Genomic DNA, 20,956 nt, shown 5'->3' on the forward strand with positions numbered 1-20,956 from the left:
TCAATTTTTCTTCCTGACCTACTGTCACAACTCCCAGTTGCTTCTGTGAGACAAAGAAATGGGGGAGACTTAACCAATGGTATAAGCAAGACATGTACCTTCTATTGTCACTTCTGAGCACAGAGAACTGCCACTCCTAGTTCTGCTGGGTCATAGGAGAGAGTGGCAAGGGAGGAGGGGAATTTATTTGCTATAGAAGTATTTGTAGAAAAGCTGTTGGAAGTTGGAACTGCCACCAACATGCACTTCTATAAGGTTAAACCCTTCTTCCCTTCTAATGTTGAACTTGCTTTCACTGATGGGGAATGAGATGGGGATCTGCCTTTTGATGGAGGTGCACAATGGTATGAATAGTCAACAGAAGTGATAAGAAAAATCCAGTCAAGCTCTTGTCAACTGGCCAACGGGTAACTCAGCAGCAAACCGAGCATGACAAAGAGCCATTCTACAGTTAATTTGGTAAAACAATTTTTATAGTTTGAAACAGTGCTAAATTGCACACCAATTCCACTTCATTCTTCTCAAAACATGTACAGGTAGAGGATAAGAAGATATTAAATGGCAATAATCTACGTTTTTAGAACAAGGGACATACATTACATACTTATATTTAGTGCTATCTTATGGCACTTTGTTTTCTTAAGCACACTACTGCTAGTTACTAGGGGTTGGGAATTCTTGAAGCATATCAAATAGCATCATGTAGACTGCCCTCACCCCACAAGCTGCTCAGCTAAATGAACACAGACTTAATACAGTACTTATTTCCAAAGAATAACCGCAAAAGAGACATTCCAAATCCTTTGTGCCACGGTGTAAGATCTCATGAACAGGTTTGACTGTTTCTGGCACTACAGTGCCATCCTTAAAAGACTTGTTTCTAATAGATCAGGTTGGCCACAGCATGTTTACTTATTGTCATAGGTTTACTTGTTCTAAAAATCCAAGCAGAAATTTTCCTTTCCCTTGTCCTGCTGTAAAAGAAGGATGTTGAACGGGAAGGGGGAAGGGGTGGTTGACTATACAAAAGAACTAGCTGGCTGACCTGCATTCCGGATCAATGGCCCATCAAAAACTGCAGCGAAGGGAGAGGAATTTTTCTCCTCCTCTCCTTACAAACAGGGGACACTTCACTTTTTGCCTTAACGGGGGCAAGTTGTGTTGGAAAAGCTCAGAGGCTGTTTTGCTCTTGACCTGGTCATCTGGCTGCTTTCTGGCCTCAGCTTGCCTGTGCACTGCCCTGCCCCAGCCCGAATCTGCTCAGAATTCATTGGCGAGTTTGTGCTCATCGAAAAAAAAAAGGGGGAGTCCTGATCACAGCGAGCCGCAGGCAGCGTGAGTTTAGTAGGAAGGAAACCGCCCCTTTTTCCCCTGTTCCCCTTCCCCCCCTTGTGGGAGGCGGGGGGGAATCTCCATTTTCCGGCTTCTCCTGAGATCCAGGGCCCCCACACGGCTATGGCTGGAGCCCAACAGCTCCCCCTGCCAACCAACACAGCGCACTGCAGGTTCTGCACCTCCAGTGATCCAAAATCGTGCTAGAGGACAGAGAAGTACCAAACTGTTTCCTTTTTGAAGGGGACTTTTGGGTACAGGATTATTGTTGTTTTTGTGTTCTGTTACTGTTTTTACCAATATACATATATCCTTTAATAAAGGGTTGTTATTTCCTCCATTTTCCATACTTCCTTGATTGGAGCCTCTTAATTTCGGATATACAATTGCTGAGAGAGAGGAGTTTGGGCTACCTCATAACTCATCCTCCTTAGCAAAACACTTCAGTCTCTTTAAACTGAGACACTTACAGATAATCTCCACTCAAAATTTATGTCAGTCCAGACTACACCATCCATTCATTAAGACATGATATACGTAGTTATTCCAGAAACAATGCATGTGGCACATCCATAATACTCCCGGTTTATGTCTGCTGGGAAAATCCCAAGAGTTCCATGGACCTTCAAAAAAAACCCAACCTTTCCAACTTTTTCTAACTATGCTCAAATTATGATCTTTGCCATATGAATTTGAATTCCACAGTAATAGGAGTATGCACAGCTTCATCCCCTCTAATGGCATTTAAAGGGTCTTGAGCAACGCAACACTTGATGTTAACACAGAATTCATTGACCTGAGCTCACCACTGTTCAAAGAAGAAAATCTTCCCCCCATCTCGGCACATTAGCAAGCAGAAGACACTCAGCAAAGAGTCAAAGAAAAACCAAAGCCAGTGCAAGAAAGTGGGAAAACTAAGCAGCTGGGAGGGGAAGGAACAGGGGAAAGAGTGGGATCTTCCCTTTTCAGTAGAGCCACACTGCTGGAATGGCTCAGTCATAACATAGAACCCTAACTTAAGTTGGGTTCTCTGAAGAAGAAAGAAATGCATCAAATATTGAGACAATCTGGATGGATTTCCAGGCATAGAGAAGACTCAGGCCAGTGAATTAATTGCATCTGTTTTGCCTATATGGACAAAAGGGTTGAGATGATGTCTTGACTGGAATTTGCAGTCTCATTTCACCTTACATAAATGTGTAGCCAACACTACTGTGCATGTCAGGTTAGACACCCTGGAATGTTTTGTTCTGAACCACAGCTTCTGATGAGCTTAGAACATCATCTAGATCCATGGTTTACAGTGATCAGGGGGCATGAGTTCACATAACACTATAAACTCTAGTCCAGAGGTCTTCAAAAAATCAGCATATCTTTAAGGCACTCCTTAATTAGCATGATGCTATGAAGTTTTACGTCATGTCTTCTTTCCATGGCTGAACAGAATCTGACCAACACGATCTCTGACAGTGATTTGGAAGTGTACCAGCCTCTACTCTAAGCAAATGAAACTGCCAAAGGATTTTTACCTTGCAGTTGCAATTCAACAGGAGGAATCCCATATATTCCTCTCAATAAACTGCAGTGAAACATGTTTGAGAAAGCCAGTAGATGTAATTAGAAAAGCAGCCTTGCTAAATGGCTCTGGAACCAGTCTCCTTGCACCACCATGTGTTCTGTGGCTGTCAGTGCACGTACAGCACACCCTGATGTCCTCTCCACTCTGCCTGGGCTGTATCAGTGGCAGCGGAAGAGGACTACTCCCAGCAGAGCTATGGAGGCCACACACACCCACTGCAGCAGCACACAGGCACTCTGAAGGCAGGGCTGAATGAAGTTAGTTCACAATTCTTCTCTTAAACATTGATTAAAGCTGGACCCTCACAGCTCTGATTTCAGTTCACAGTGGAACTAAAAAGCAGTGACAGTCACCATGGTCATCTCATCTCCCACACAGAATACAGAAGACTTGAAAAGCGTGAAGGAGAGAAAAGAGAGAAGTTACTGCATGAACTGACTTTCTACAAGGTAGGACCATATACATTTCAGAAATCCAGACACATGGTGTTAATCATCAGGTTTCCAAGGTGCCCTAGTCACGAGATGAAAAACGGAGCACTCCAATGGCTTATTAACTTCAACAGCTTCATTCTTTCCAGCTACAGATTTCAGTTGCACAGATGTTTAGTATTTCTACTAATTCGTCAGCACAGTTACACACTACAGTGCAATACAAAAAATAAGCCATCCCTGCAAGAAAGCAGTTGTAGGTGTTGCCTTTTTTGTCTGTTTGATCATTTTGGCATTGCTTTAACCAGGAAATATTTTTCCCATCAAACTGATCAACACCACTGGGCAGCCTGGACACAACTGCAGAAACAGACTCAAAGTGGCCTCAGCAACTCAGCCCAGTGACAGTTTCAGAGTTAGATTGAGAAAGGAAACAAATAAATGAGCATTTCATTTAGCTAGATGAAATTTAGTCAGGTTAGAGCAACACCTGGGGTAGCATAGGTTAAAATGCAACCAGGCAGGTAAGTGCCAAACCTCTTTGTGGTTAGCTGGTGCCACACACACGAGCATTCCTTGTCATGATCCTGCCAATACTGCTGGCAGTGTTGCTCACCCCTGACCACGCTGGGTCATAGTGTCTGCCCTATACTTCCTCTCAGCACAACGAGACATAACGCAGGTTCCTCGTCCTCCTCACATGACCTGTGAAGAATCGTTTACAGTTGGTAAGGAGGAGCTCCTTAAACATGTCTGCTGAAAACATCATGCTGTTTATTTTGCTCTTTGTCCTCCTGAATGAACGATGAACTTCAATTTAACTAAGGCAGCTGAAAATGTACTGAATTTAGCTGTCCATTCTGGCTGATGTTAGATTTAGTAACCAATGAGTTTATTATGACCACAACTAACAGCAATTCAATAATAACAAAAAAATTAAAATAGAACTGCAGCCATTTAAGAGGATCTCTTCAGTAACCATGCTGCTGGGAAAGGAAGACAGAGAAGAGTAATGAAAAACCACCCAGGCCACTATTAACTAAGTTCAGAAAGGGAAGCAGAAAAGTTACATTTAATCATCAACCATTTCCTTTCCACCTGACAAGTTTTCATATTCAATACCTTTGCTTTTCATGCCCTTCACAGGCAGTCACTGCCCATCTCATGTCTAAATAGGTCTAGACACATCATCTCTGACTGGGGACCGACACAATGGTATGCTCCCACACAGGAGCTGGAAGGGGCAGAGAAGGCAATGAGGCATTGTATTTCTAAACAGAAAAGAACATGCTTTAAATACTGATTTGCCAAGGAAGTAAAGCTCCCTGTTTAGGTATGAAATTCACACACACACCCTGGTTCTCAGATCTTCACCTTCCATAAGGCCTTCTGTCAGCATGCATTGCCTATACACACGAATTACTACTGTTATGCCAGTTCATTAGTTTCAGTCTGGCTACTATGAACTCATTTCCAACAATTACACCAAGGAACAAAGTAGACATCTCTTTGTTTCTGATTAATGCATATTTCCTCATCCATTCCTCATGTACTTCCTGGATTTCTTTACCTGCACATCCCGTTTTCTTCAGAGAAAAAAGATCTAGTCTTTTCCTCCTGGGAAAAACCTTTCTTTTTTTTTTTTTTTTTCCAATGAGAGACCACATTCTGTGCATTCACATATGAGGACTACAATTAGTCTGAGATCAAGAGGAGCCAGGTTTGGAGCCAATACAGTTATGTCTGATCCTAGAATATCTTAACTAGAGACAACAAAATTTAAGATACTTCGACTGGCTTTTTAAAACATTACACATGCCTCTCAAAATCAGGTTGAGGTAACTCAAAATGGGAGGAATAATTTGTGGGTGTGTTGTAGTTCACCAATGCAGCTAGTGCTTTTGCTTATGCCATTGTTTTGCATTTGCTTAGAGGGGAAACTTTGACAGAGCTGAAGGCTTTGCCATCACAGGAATCCCTTACCTTGGAGTGACTCGTGTGAGTTCATCGGAGGGGTGCAGAATGCGGCAGGTGGTGAAGGTGAAGGTGGAGTTGGTTTGTGACATGCACTTCCCAGGATGAGGTACTAAATTAAAAAAAAGCAAATTCTTTGCATTTTACACAGAAAAGGGGAAAATCAAACTTCTGTGCGCTGATTAAGACAGATGCAAAAAGTGATGAGGCACCTTGATGGGATCAATGTAAGAAGAGTGAAATACACAAGTTCTACTTTAACAGACACTTGTTCTCCAAAAGAAACACCTCTAGGACTCCAAGGCCAGTGCTAAAAAGGTCTGCTGAAACTTGTCCATGATCATAATAAGTCTTGCTCAAGCCAAACTGAGGCCAGGCAGTGCTTGAAATACTAGCCCTTATCTAAATGAGCAACTTGCATCAGTGGGAAATTACAAGCAGCATTTTCTAGTACCAGCTCAGGAGCACCACGATATTCTGTATGCTTGCGCATTTCAGCTTTTAGATTGATCCACAAAAAGGCATCCCCATTACTTCTCAGTAATGGATCCATCTGGCTAATGCTACAGGAATATGGACTGTTGGGGTGGGGAGGAGATGAACACATATTAATTACTGTTTCTGATTTCTCACATCCACAGTATGGAAAAGTGGTAGTTTTTTGGATCCACTACTGTACATCTGTGACATTTCTCTTGTGCCTGTGATTAGGTTCTTTAAGAATGTACGTCCTCAGTTGCACAATATAGCAGATTTTGAATATTTCTGAACAGTTTAGTAAATAAATTTCTTGACAAATGCTGCTGTAAAACTGCCACTGTTGGTGCATCAATGATTTGGGAAAGAAGCAACACAGATCAATTTTAAAAATTGAAGACTTAGACCAATTTCTTTTTTCTTCATAGAAATACTTCCGTGGCTGTACTAATCTGCTATATAATGCAGCTGTGGTCACCGCAAAATAACTACCGAATTTAAGAGCCATGCATCTCAAAAGCTGATTGAAAAATACCCAGAGTTAAATATTACATCAAAGATATCATGATTGCATAGGTTCTCTTAATTAATAACCAAACTTAGCAGTGGCCAAAAGACATGCACAATAAAAACCGTGTGCAGCTCCCGCCCCCTCAGTCCTACCCAACCCTCTGAGCCATTCCCTGATTAAGCCACATTGTAATACCACAGTACACAACTATTCAACACATTGCAAAGGACAGACAGACCAACCAGCTAGACCAGACACCATTCTGAACTTCCAGAGAAGCTTAGCAGAAGCAGGGCAAGTCTTAATCGTGGCTGTGTTCCCCTTTTCATATATAAAGTATCACAGCTCCAAAACAGGGTGTGCAGTTAGGTAGTCCTTTCAGAACACATATAAGTGGTGTGTGAAGGGTAGAGCATGGGGAGTGTGAACAGTGGAAGCAGAAGTGGTTAAGCAAACGTGAGGTAACATCTAGTTAGCACTGGAATGTACTGCTGTACATTAAAGAAGGATGTTTCTAAAAACCCACTGGAGTGTCATGTTAACACACTCAAATGTTAGCACGGCATAACATAACAACAAGCTCTACTTCACCTCCAGAGATGGTAATTATGAAGCTTCAGGAATCCAGTTGCTTTAGAGATTAGTGTGAGCACTATAAAAACTATTACAAGGGAGCACAGCCTAGCAATCATGATTCTCTCCATATTGCAGAGAGTTATAAGAAAATCTGGAGAAAGAGCTCAGATAACTGGACATGAAAAAACTGGTTATTTAGAGAAAACACGGGACTTTAACATAAATCAATTAGAAACAAAGCAGTTATCCCTGGATGATGAATAGAGAACAGAATAAAGCAATGCTGATTTAAGATTGCAAGCTCAACCCAAAGCACATAGCTGTAATACAATCAGTGCATTTTCCCCATTTGTTATATCCACTGGGCATCCCCTCAGATAGGAGACAGGCACATTGAAGATACATAGCCGCATTAGCAAAGCAAGACTCATTGATATTAATGAGTCACAGATAGGAGAAGGCTGCTAAAAGTAGAGAAATCACTGACTCTAATAAGAGGAAACAAATTGAAATGATAAAAAAATCAATCCATTTCCATGGATGTATTCCACCCTCAAATACCACTAAGAAAGTCCTGTACCAGCTTCATCCTCCATCAGTCAACAATGGGGTGTATCATACTGCTGTAGCATTTTCCATCCTTTGGACACAGTAAAAAGAGTGAGAATCTGTTGCTGCAAATGAACAAAGTTTATAAAATAGAAACAAAATTATTAATTCCTAACTTACTAATTTTACATATGAATGGCCATTTCCTGAGTTGGTATATTTTCATGAGGAAATAATACATTTTTATAATAAAAGAGACTATCTTCATATATACATACACCAAAGCATTATTTTTAATATAAACACCCCTTCCATGTAACTGTGTCTGAAACCAAATGTTTTACTTATATCATCCTTTTCAAAGTAGTAGCAGCTTAATAACCATGCTTTGTATCTGTATGAAAAAGAGAATCTGTACATAATTCAGTACTTAACAAAATTTACAGAAATATCATGTGAATTCATCTGTCAGGAAACACGTGCAAACTGTGCATTTCCCCCCTAAATTAAAATTAAAGCTAAACCTAAGATTGCTGTTGGACCATGTTTTATTTATTCTCAGGAATTAATGATTCTTCACTTTAAGCTTTCTCTAACAATTCATAGGCATTATGGGAAAAATTCAAAACATAATAGCTGAAAGGGACTTTCCTGCTGTAAGCACAACAGTGTTGTAAAAACTTCTTTTAAAATAGTGCAAAAAAGGCAGGTTCTAGTCAAACAGAGAGCTCCATCTTGTGGCAAAACAAACAGAGCTTTCCTCATTCAAAATACAAAGCTGATTTTATATAGTTCAGAGCTGCCTCAGATCCAGATTCAGGACTCAGAGCCTACAGGCCATTGTGCTAGGCGTAAACAGCAAAATAGATATGTTTAGGACATGATCTTCTGCCCAGGGAACACTCAGAGGGCTGTTTAATCTGTGTTTCAACCAGCTTGTGCAGAGGAAGGTACAAAGCTACAGTATGTAAGCTACTGGCCTGCCCCATGCACAAGATGATGTCAAGACAAACTGTGTTTGAGGAATATTTGTAAGAAGTAGCTATACTAAAACAGCTACAAAAACATTGATTTTGTACCACTGGATCCAAACTCAAATTTGCTGAAATAACAGTGAGGAGGCAGAGAGCTCACAGTGACCAGTAAACCTCTTTTTTTTTTTTTTTTTTTTTTAATATAAATACCTATTCTGATAAATGCAGATTTATTAAGAAATTAACTTCAAAAAATTTATTAGGAAATTAACTTTAAAAAAATTGGAAATCCTCAGAGTATGACTTGATCCAAATTGGCACAAAGGTAACATTTTAGTCCAATTCTGAAGCAAGCCACTCTGCTCATTATTTCTGTGGCACATTTTAAGAAAAGGAGGAAAATAAGATGGTTCCCTGATCTTTGAGCAGGAACTGAAATGGAATTTGGGCGTTTCTTTAGCACAGGTTGTTGAGACACGGATGAAATGACAATCAGGTTGAGGAGTCCTTACAGCAACAGATAATGTTTTAAAGTATGAGAAGTTTATTTTATTGCTGAATAGAAAAGAAAAGCTCTGCCTGTTGTGAAAGAAGATAACGAAGGATCACTGAGAGGCATCTGAAGGTGAGAGCTGTGATACTCAGTGCTACCTGTACTGAAAATGCCTGGCTGACAGAACAGTGGAATAGAGCGTATGCTGAAGCTGATGCCTGGGTTAACTACTACAATAAAAAGGAGATGGGTGATAAATACAACAGCTGTAAAATGTGAGCATGGTGCTCTCATAAAGGTGTTTAGGTGCCTTCAGATGTCCTTCAGTAAACACTGGTTTTAGGGGTAACTGTGAATACTCAAAACCTCCAAGAATTCATACACCTATGCCAGGAGTGTTACTTCTGTTATGTTTCTTAAGCAACAAAATTGTTTTCTGACTACCTGTTTTTCCAAACTTTTCACTTATTTTGCCTTTGGAAACAACAAGAGAGGAAAAACTGAACAAAGGCAGATATTCTTTGGACAGGGTCTTCTTCGGGCTGAGGCCACTTTCTCATATGTATGTAACCATGGAGCACAGGTGTAAAAAGACTTCAAAGTATTTAATGTGGCTTCAACACGAGTTTATGCAGGCTAGGATCCCCAAAATAAAATTACAGCATTTTAACAGCATAGACAGCAACTGCTAATATACTTCTCTTAAAGAAATAATTACTGTAAAATATTCACGCCATTTGAAAATAAGATATATTTAAATATGAATCAATACCTTAGTTCTAAGAAGAGTTAAAAATTTATTGCTTTTCTGTACAATGTAACCTTTCAGAAGCATGTATAGTAATCCTTCTAAAAACAACTCAAACATAAGACATTCATTATGTGTTTTCATGATTTTAGGCATCTTTTGGAAAGATCACCATGTCATGATTAAGGTCTAAACATGAAATATAAGAGTGCTGATCCCATAATGCTGTGCACGCGTCTATTCAAAGCAATCAATCAGTGGAACTAAAACACAAGTACTGAAAGACCAGTTCATGCACCCAATACTAGCAGGCAATTAAACATATGCTGCATCATGTAGCCCTTCCAACTTCAAAATTAAAACATTCATAACATTATTAAGTGCTTTGAATGGCTTGTTCGTTTTGTTTGAATTAAAAACCCACAACAAACCAAACAAAAACCCAACCCCAACAACCCCTCCCTCCAAGACAGATTCTGTACAGTTTTATAACATACTACATTTTCTTTCACAGAACAAAAATTTGTGCTGCAAAAATTACTTGCCCTAGATGGTGTTAAGAACACTGTGTCCTGTAACTTAATGATTTCAATTATGCTGAGTGTATACACAAGTGATATAAAAATTTCAACCTCTTCCTGGGTATCAGGCTAGAATTGCAATACTGAAATTTACAATCCTCCCTAAAGTTACTCTACCCACACACAGCACGTGGCTCCAACAGACCAACTGCAGATCATAAAGTCCATACATGTTCATTTCTTCTGAAATGTCCAGAGCCAAAACTGGGATAGAATATGCATTTATGGTGAGGAAACTATTTTATATATCAATGGATACTGCAGGTTCCAACATAGGGACAGGAAAATTCAAGGACTGTAACTCATGAGTACTCTGCCAGAGAACATCTCCAGTGCAAAAATGACAAGATACAAGGCTCAGAGCATACGATACAATGAAGCAGAAACCTGCCCAACAGACTAAGGTGACCTACATCTGCTGGGAATGGTCTTTGTAGGCACTGTATTACTAAAGACATTTTGGTCTGAGGCTAGAAGACCTGTAGTTCTAGAATGGCACTTTATGGCCTGCAAACAGCAACTGTATGATGATACTTTCTGGCTTTTATAAATGTCTTGAGCTAGATTTTTCCACAATGGAGCTATCTTGGATTATAAGCAAAAGCACTATTGCTAAAGACTGTATCCAAGATATCTGTCTCCTTCCCTTTTTATTTCACTTCTGCATTTTCTAGCAAGAGTTTATTTTGTACACTGCCAACTGGAACCTCCCTTGGAATCAAGCAAGCAATGAGGCTGGAACTTTGGACTCGTGACAGGGCTCTAAGGAGCCACATGTCCTTACACACCCCTACCTGCCTTGCATTTCTTCCAGAGAAATCTAGGAGAAAGAATGGTGAGAAGGCTTTTTCAAGAGAAGCAATGGCTATTTACATAAAAAATAAATTCATAAGCTAAGCATGCATCTCTTCTCCCAGAAGGAATTCTTCAGTGGGCAGATTGTAGATACTAAGAAGTACTGCTTCATTAGTAAGTGCCTACTCTGAAAACACCCACGATTGTTTTCTCCTAGTATAACATCTGACAAAGCGCTTCACCAAAAAGCAGATACATTAGTGTCTTTACTTAATTTGAGCAACACAACCAGTAATGAGGTGGGAGCTCATGGATACTCTTAAAGCCTAGGCAGCTGAACAGTTTGAAAGGAGGATGGGAAACCAAAATTTTCAGTGCACTTGTTCATTCTTAGTTATTAATTTTTTACCCATTTATTTATCTAATGTATTAAAATTACCTAGAGAACAATACAAAGTGAAGTAGGATTGCCTAGAACAATTTCATAGATTTTACCTACTTCACCAATTTATAATGTAGGGAATTTGCTTAAAACCCCTGTCCGAGACAGAGTTTTCCCAGGAAAAACTAGCAGTAACCAGTAAATAACCTATCAATAACAGTGACCTGTATTCAAATCCTAATGTAGACAGAAAATAGATGGAAATACCAAACTTTCTTGCCAGTTTGTAATCACAGAGCAGGGCTAGATTTATTGTTCTACTTCAAAGAAAGAACTCTTCCAAATTATTACCCAGAAATGTTTTACTAATGTATTCTTAAAAAAACCCAAGGGACCCAAACTATGTCCTTGTCTATGTATAGCTCATGACAATCAGTTTTTCTACATTTTTGACATGTTCCTATGTAGAAAATTCTTACAATTAGAAAATTGTTCAAAGTGTAGCCCAAGTAACTTTTTTGCACAATTACTGTATCCTGAGTAGATGAAGAACTGCTTGTTCCCTTCCTCTGTGCAGCAACACACTTTAAAATTAATATCTTTTGTTGAATTTTTTATTCCCTTGATCCTAAAAATGCCAGTTATTTCAGTCTTTGATTGTATCAGTCTATGTTTCCACTTATCTCCAGCTTTTCTTGCTGTTGTTACCCAGACACTTCAAAATTATAAAAACCTGGATAATATCCAAAATGGTACACAACTCCTGCAGAGGCATTATTTATTTCCATATCAATATAAAAAGAATAATATAAACAATATTTCCGGGCAATAGATCTCTTAGAACAAAGACAATTTTTGCCAGTTGAAAGGGAAGCTGAAAGGTTTGAATGTCAAAGAATTGGAACAGGCTGCCCAGGGAAGTGGTTGAGTCTCTGTCCCTGGAGGTATTTAAAAGACCTGAAGATGTGACACCTTAGGGACATGGCTTAGTGATGGATTTGGCAGTGCTGGGTTAGCAGCTGGACTCAGTGATCTTAGCGGTCTTTTCTAACCTTTATGATTCTATGATTTCACCTTAATACATCTGAACGCAAAAAGTAGCTTATATTCAATAGTTGAAAGCACTGAACTACCACTGCAGTGAGACTTAAAGATACTCTGCATGTCGTGATAATAACAGATATATTATTGTTTAGCCCTGAGACAATCTAATCTTCTGAAGACTAGCCAAATATGAAATTATGATTTATCCCAGAAAAAGGAAAGGGAAGGAAGTGTCTCCATTTAAAGTAGTTACATAAAAACAAGAAGTCTGAAAAATAAAGGAGTTCCGGTAATTTTCTGATTCTTAAATATAATTCTTCACCAGAGGCAAATCTTAATGAAGATTATATAGCTTATTAAAACAAAACCCCCCAAAACCCAAGAACAAAAAAGAAACCACACGGACTCAAAACACATCTATATAGTCTTGAGAACCTGTAACCTTGTGCAATAACAGACCACTAATGTCAGTTCAGAGTGTCTAGTAACTCATGCAGTACTGTGTCACTTAAAAATGTTTATGTCTTAATATGGTAAAAACAGGAAGGACAGGATTTTACAGTGTGGTCAAGAGGGAATGAGAGAAATGTCATTAGTTACTGCATACAAACATCCTCTTAATTCTTTATCTCAAAAGGACTTAAAAAACAGGTAACTGTACCCGAGGTAAGTGAATTACACTTACAGAATTTCTTTGGTGATTTTTGAGGCACTTCCATTTGTTTCAGGAAAGGCAACTTAGATGCACCTTTAGAACACCAATCTTTGTACAAAAATCTACAGAATGGCAACACCTCTTATGAACAGTCAGAAGAGTATCTGCACTACAGTCATACAAAATATATGTAATCCATACATTACATACACTAAACAGCGTGCACTAAGTACACATACAAGTTGCACACGTGCCACACAAAGGTTTGTGAACAAACCACTTCCTTTTAGCAGCCTTCTCTTATCAAAATAGAGTAAAATATTGACCACAGATGCTGTTACTGAAAAACAAATTAAAATATCATCAAGGAAACGATTTTTGAGCAAATGTTAGAATGGTTATGTTCTAACCACTGCACGCATTAACGTGCAGATGCTACACACAAAGCGATATTATGGATGCTGTTCTGGAGAGACGTGAGAATGGCCCAGTAATCAAAATCCTGAAAAGATGTCAGTTTTACTGGACTTAATGAGTTTCCCTCACCAGACCCCTCATCATCGTCAGTCGCGGACTCCTGCATCTCCTCTGTGAAAGCCTGAGATTGGCGGGGGTTATTCTTGTTGTCTGAAACAGTCACTTGTGCTTGTGACCTCTCACCTGAGGTCTCTGTGTGCTGAACTGGCGTCGAGGTAGTTAGGCCCTTGTAAGAAATGTCACCTGTCTCATCTTCCTCATAGTCATTAAGGCAGTACACTTCATCCAGGTCCAGGTCTAGGGTCCTGAAGCCCTTAGTGACAACTCCGGGCCTTGGGTCCAGGATCCCACCTAAGTGAGGCTGAGCCAGCTGCTGCCAGTGGTGCAAAGTGGCAGAACCTTGAAAGGGAACAGAAAGACAACAAAAACAAATTAGTAATCAATCCAGGACCTAAAAGACAGAAAGTCCCACCACTTTGTTTATCCAGAAGACCAAAGGTTTGGAAGCTCCGAACCTTTAATGTTTCCGGGTTTAATATTTCTAAGAAGACATGCTACAAGACAAAACTGCTTTACCTATGCTTCAGCATTTCCACATCAGTGTGAAATAAACTGATCACTTCAGCACTTAGGCAAAGCCTGGTGGTGAGCTGTGGCATACTTGTGCACATGCACATCCCCTCCCCGTATATACTCTCATCCCTTTCAATTCATGGGATTAAGCAGGAGCAGAAAGAATTTACATTTAACAGTTGATCTGAGCACCATCACAGAAAGCTCTAAGAGGAACATAAACCACGTATTCCCATGTTAAGCTCACACTAAGACGGGTGCTGAAAACATGCCAGAATTTACCACCAGTGGCTAACGGGAAGACAGACTGCACAGCAATTTTGGCTGTGTACCATATGTTAGACAGCCCCATGAACTTCAGGCACGTGTAAGCAGATAATACTTCTGAACTATACATCAAGTCTAAATACCTGTATAGCTCCTATGCTACAGGAACTCAACTACTATGTAACTAAATGCTACTGTACCTGTAGCTTCATCCTTGGCAGAGAAATGTTTTGAAGAAGGAGGTACATTTTACAGAGAAAAGCATTTAACATTCAGTGTTTAATAGGAGATAATTAGTCAGAAACAGCAATGGATCAAGATAAACTGACATATACACTGAGATGGGCCCACTGCAATCAGGGGAGGATTTATCTGATTCCTCAAGTAGTGATTAAACACTGCTTGCAAGGGCCTATGTTTTCCTATGTGCCCACCATCACTACTGTGTTGAAATGTGTGACTTAAAACCATACATGTCCTATGACACAAACAAAAAAATCTGTATTTTCATCTATGCCAGCTCAAATCAGAGCAGTTTTTGTTGTCTTATTCCTGTCCCCTCTCCCCAAAGCAGAATACTCATTCAACGAGCTGGCACTCATATTCGAAGACTAAGATATTGTTCAGTTCGTTGCTTGGTATACGTAAAAACCTAAACAACTGCAATAACTAGAGAAGGGATGGCTCTTACATATATTATTTTGTATCTGAGAAAAATCCTATGGAATGAGAAAAACTGTCATTTCTCATAAGGATATTTTATTACTGTGGAATAGGAAGCAAACAGGGAAAAACTCTTTCTCCAGAATGACTGGGATCAGTGGGCAGCATTTTAATTAAGCCTGTCTCACTTTTTCTGTAATTTTTAGCTCAGAATAAATGGATCTGCTTTTTTTTTAATTTAAAGTAAGTTTTGAGGGACTAAAGAGGATTGGTACCCTTGAGTTGAAACCATTATAACCCCCAAAATAGATAACTGTAGAAAAGAGACATCCATATAACTTGTATTTACTTCTAAACTATTACAAAGGACAAGTTTTTTTGCTTCTCTATAAAAGAAATATCCCAGAATGTGAACAACAGCCAGATATTGTCAAGCCTTAACCAAGGTTTACTGTCAGACTATACTCCAAGAATTAAAGAAAAATGGCAATCAAAATTTCTTTCTGCACTGCATGCAAGCATAAAAAGTTAATTAACTTCAGGGTGCTAGTTTCTGACCATGTAATCTTTTTCACCTTAAATCTCACCAAATCTTATGCTTAAAATAAACTCTGCAGAACACAAGCCTTTAGTTGTTAATACATATCATCTCATAGGAAGGACATTCACCGAGATATCTGCATTTTGAGCTTTAACATTTCCACTGAAACTACATGTTGCTGATTTCTTTTGGAACCTGGAAATCAAAACGGCCTAAGCTTCATCACAAAAAGGAGGATATCTGAGTTTAATCTTGATCTCATAAAATGTGTGTAAGGGATCTTTTCCTTTGCCATGCGGAAAATTAACACAAATGTACAAACCAACGCAACAGTTGTAAATATCCAATAAAGGTGCAAAAGTCAAAAAAAAAGTGGGAAATACGGCACTTCCTTGGCCTACATTCAGTCCCACGCAACTACTACTGTTCTGAAAAGGTTGGCATGAGGGAATTACTGTGCAACAGTGGGACTGCCAAACTGAAGGAAGAAGGAATATAAGACCAAAATATGTGTATGAATGGAGTAAATGATTTTTTTCTGTATATTCCTGATACCCCTGCATGACTGGATGCAGACTGTAAGGGTCAGAGAAAGCTTAGAAATTCACAATGTGTTGCTGCCACAATTGCAATAAAATGGGTGAAGACACAATCAGTTCAAGGTTTTAGTTTTCCTACAGGACACTGGTAGTGCTATTTCATGCTCATGGCACAACAAGCTACAAATGCACAGTTTAAAAAAAAAAAAAGCAAAAAGCCCCCCACTAGACTACAACTAAAGCATGTCACATCAAGCAATCCTTCTGTTTTGACTAAAAGAAAGCATGGGTTTGTTTTTTTAAAGGTGCAAAAGATGATTAATTTCTTAGTACTTCTGTCACTCTATTTATTTTACTGTGGGATTAAAAGAGTGCTTTAAAGGAGTAGAAGTCATTAACCTGAAATTTATTACAGTACTAATTTTTATTTCTTCCATTTTATGGCATGAGTACTCTTAGTAAAACAGTAATAAAATCAAAGGCACAACTACTGATAACAGCCCTCTGGTACAGCAGACTATTTTGCCCCAGTAGTCTAAAAGCATCCATGAAGCTGAAAACAAAAAATAAATCTCATGAAAAATACTTGGGAAAGAAACTAAGCTGAAGTGAAGAACAATATCATAAACATGTAGTTAATGAAAGTTAGCAAACACTAAACTTATGAAACAGGTAGACATAAACATACTACAAATAAGATCTAAAATCAAACACAAGAAGTACTTTAAATGGTGCAGTAATTTTAAGAGAAAAATGACTCAGTGAGAACAATAAACAAAACCAGGAAAAAAAAAACCCAGACAGATAGAAAGATGATAAAGACTTTAAGAGTTTATTGGAAGAAAAAAGAGGATATAATGGGATGATGACAGAAATCTATTACAGGGGTAGCAACCAGAAACTGAAACAAAGCTGGATCATCATTTCCCTCATGTGGTACAAGAATTTTATGACCATTTAAAAGCAGCCATGAAAACAAACTATTAAAATCTGCAGGACAGTATGGATTTGTGTGCTACAGCTATAGTTTCATTTGAGTAGGTAGAAACAGTACATCACTTTCTTCAGGACATAAGAATGGTTATTTTTGCCTCTGAATATGTGTCATGCTAAATGCTCCTTATATATGAAATAAGTTAGCTCTAAAAAGATGAAAAAAAGGAACTTTTGCAACTAAACCACACACAATTGCAATGTAATACAAGAGTTCTGTTAAAGGAAAAGAGAGAGAGAGAAGCCAAAGCTAAATGATGTTAACTAGTGTGTATGTGAAACAGGAAAACTACAGGAAAATAGATTCATTTTGTTCAAAACCTTAAGGAATTTACTCGACTAACTTCCAGCTACAACCTGAAAGAACTGAAGAAAGCCAGTCAGACTATACAGTATGTTCTCTGTCAGCTTCTTTAGACAGACTACTGAACTGAACTTAGAAATAAAGCTCCAGCCCTGACTATGATCTACCTGTATCTTACCTTTTTCTGAGATAATATATGAAGGAAAACTGACTTTAAAAAACTCCACCTATTTCACACGTGAAATGCAAAGCCATAGTGACTCATGTGTGACCACTCAAACAGCCAATTAAAATCCACAGATTATTGTTAATCACTGAAGTAGTCTTACAACTGGACTAATTAAAGTAGGTAAAGATCTTTCCAGACATTAATTTACAGAATTCTTGTTGTTTAGATTTCATATACTTATCCATCATCCTTTTCCAAATATGAAATGGCAACATTTAGGTCAGTTGTAAAGCTGCACTGCTGATACACATGTGGCCTCTAATATTTATTTTACTGCCTTGGTTGGAGTTGTTTCTTAACACTTTTAAGGCTTGTGGGAAAATATAGTTTCTAGAAGATCTCAAACCAACATCGTGGATTACTGTCTCTAAAGTAAAAAGAATATGTATTGCAAAGATTTCCTGCTTTCTGGTGATGGATAAGAGACCATAAAGAGTCACTAAGAACAACAGATAAAGGCCGAGGCCCTTTGTTATCACCTTCTAGTGGTTTCACAATCTGAAGCTTTTCTGGTAGGTAGGAGCGACTGCTGATAGACATTCCTGAATATCCAGTGAATTCTGAAAATCTGGAGTGAGTTCCCAGTGACATGATGCTCTCTGTGGGGGTAACAGAACCACTATGGAGTTCTCCCTTTTCTGCCAGTTCCCGCAACTTCCTTTCCTGCTCTTCTTCAAAGAACTTCCGTTCCGAGAGGTAATTCTCCCGCCTGAGGGAAAGCCTACGAAGGGCAGTCTCTAGGTCACTGGAGCCTGGTGTCCCTGGAGTTCCAGGCTTCTTCATCCTGTCCTCATTTCTAAAACATAAGAAGAGACACACAAAAAAAAAAAAGGTAGGGGGAGAGAGAAGAACACATTCTTAGAAATGCTTAAAACGTCCACATGACAGTTTTTCACCAGTACCTTTAAATTACTATGTCTGGCAACAACTTGCTACTCGTCCAGAGAGCCCAAAGGCAAACACCAATCTTTTGTTTCTGTTTCATACTGCAACAGTTTTGAAATCTAGTTTCTGCCAGGAAACTCCTGGTTGGAAAACCTGCACTTATGAGCTTACTCCTACCAAGAGATGAGAGATGACTCCTTGTTGTATGCCTTACAGCTAGGCAAACTCGAGCAAGCAGGCCACATCTTACAGGGTCAATGATGCAAGAATATCACAGTGAGTCACAAGAGTATATTATGCTGAAAAACATATATTGTTTTGAGGAATTAAGTAGCTTTTACTGAAAAGTATATACAGCATAGTGTTGAAATGTACTGGGGGAAGAGACAAGCAGCTAGCTAGAAAAATGAAGTTCTGATTGGTTTCATTCACAAGTTTTCATATTAGGTAACCTACAGATGCAAACTTTATTTTTAGGATCAAAAAAGTTAACTGCAGCTGCAACGGAGATCAGAACTCCCTGGCATTTACATAAAATGGTGAAAATACAATTACTTTTAAGTATCAGCCCACAGTTGCAAAAACAAGGGTGGCTTTACATCATCTGGAGATGCTGCATCTCAGAACAGGCGTGAGTTGCAGACACTGATTGATACACAGTAGTGTCAAAACCAGTTCCTTTTTAAATAAACTTGAGTGCCCAAAAACTATAACACAAAAAGAGGAAAATAGAAACGCTTTGCCTTTATGCCAGAAGCAAAGCAAAAGCAAAGTCCAGTGCTACAGTACTGACCCATTGTCAGAGGATTCTGTCTCTAGGATGATGCTATTGGTCTTGTTGTCTATCATAATGTTAGAGATGTCTCCCCCATAGAAACTGGAACGTGGAGTGCTGACGCAGCTAGAAATGACTGAGTTCATAGCAGAGGACTGGTTAGAGCCTGGGATATTCATTGGTGACGGAGTCATGGATCTCTGCTTGACAACTTGATTAACATTTCTCACAGTCTCGAAGACCCGCTTCTGATGACTGAAAGACATAAGTACAGTTAATAATTACACAGTACCCTCTTACCTAAAGAAGGAACAGAGAAACAGGTAACAGCTTATTAACAGCCCTTCCTACCCACAGTTCTACCAACCACTGTGGTTTTATGTATAGTTTCTGTAAAGTAGTATGCAGAGGGTCCTATACTTGCTACAGTCTGGCCATTACTCAATCCATCAACATAATTCTTCCATTACCCTAGAGTATTTTTGACAGAACATTTGACAATTATGTGCATGGACCCTTTCAAATATTAATAAAAAGTAAGTGAAAGAGCATTTCAGTACATCAGCTAAAAGTGCTCTAAAGCCATTATGTGGAAATGAGTTTTTAGAAAACAAAATTGATCTCCATTCAATTCTTAACTATGAACTGGCTACTCCATTTTAAAAGAGAACTTGAATTTACTCTCCTGAGTTGCTCTGTGCAAGCAAGTCTTGCATCTTTTCTCTTTGAAACCAATTTCTAACACCCTTTAAAGAGTAGTGGTTTTTTGGAAAAAAAAAAAGAAAAAAATCTCAAATATAACAGACAAGAGGTTAGAGAGAGGTTGTCGAAGCTGAAAACCTAATTTTTGACCTAATTCCACAGTTCATTTTTATCACCATTGTCCTGGTGATTGTCCATAGCAAACACTGTTCACCTGCTTCAAGATTAAGATCAGGTGACACTTCAGCAGCAATTTCTTGACAAAATAAAATTGCCCCACATCATGCTACACAAGTGCCACTGCTGTTTTGTTTTACAGTTCAACAGTGAATGAACACAAGAACAGTAGATTCCTTTTAGCTGAAAGGTAACACTGCCAGGATGCAGCAGCGACGGTATGCCTTATGCTATTTAATGTCATTCAAATTTCTTTCCTTCTATCCATGAGTGCTCAACAGTTGCACTCTTTGTGTGTAGGCTCCAAGTCTGTAGCTGTATATCTTTAAGAGGCTGAATCTAAGGGCATTTATCAATAAACAGTTCATGGAGGTTAGGACTACTAGCAGTGCACACGTAAATAAAACCAAGACAAGTCATGCAACCAAAACAAAATATCCTCCTTTAGTACATGCAAAGCATTATAAAAGACATTCTAAAGAAGTTAAACAAGCCTTAAGTTAGATTATTCTGGAAAGATAAAAGGATCCTATAGGGTTTAAGCATGCTCACATCTTTCTGACCTTATACTTTCCTAATCAATATTTAACTCTGTCAAAGCCTCATTTACAATTCTTGGCTCCTGCTCACAGAAGGTTTATGTATAAGTCAACCTTTTTGTACATGCGATTAGAAGGTTTCTGGGAAGTGCCTATTGTACCTTCTGACTGCCCTTTCTTTGTAAATTCTG

At 38.8% G+C, this 20,956-nt stretch overlaps 1 protein-coding gene across 7 annotated transcripts in view; it reads right to left on the bottom strand.

Annotated features, from left to right (window-relative positions):
* TRAK1 (trafficking kinesin protein 1) overlaps nt 1–20,956 on the bottom strand; it is a 128,602-nt gene that overhangs the window by 3,299 nt on the left and 104,347 nt on the right. For 3 of the 7 annotated variants that reach the window (XM_027659433.1, XM_027659429.1, XM_027659431.1), the window contains 4 exons: nt 19,366–19,602; nt 18,167–18,483; nt 13,648–13,977; nt 5,326–5,428 (listed from right to left, as the gene is read on the bottom strand). In XM_027659433.1, the coding sequence (XP_027515234.1) occupies nt 5,326–5,428; nt 13,648–13,977; nt 18,167–18,483; nt 19,366–19,602 (987 nt within the window). Of the gene's footprint in view, nt 1–3,958; nt 4,048–5,325; nt 5,429–13,647; nt 13,978–18,166; nt 18,484–19,365; nt 19,603–20,956 lie in introns of all 7 variants that reach the window. The other 4 variants (XM_027659430.1, XM_027659432.1, XM_027659434.1 and 1 more) reach the window with 3 other exon arrangements.

This window comes from Corapipo altera, unplaced genomic scaffold, assembly GCF_003945725.1.
Source record: "Corapipo altera isolate COAL_440 unplaced genomic scaffold, ASM394572v1 44b, whole genome shotgun sequence".
Taxonomy (NCBI): domain Eukaryota; kingdom Metazoa; phylum Chordata; class Aves; order Passeriformes; family Pipridae; genus Corapipo; species Corapipo altera.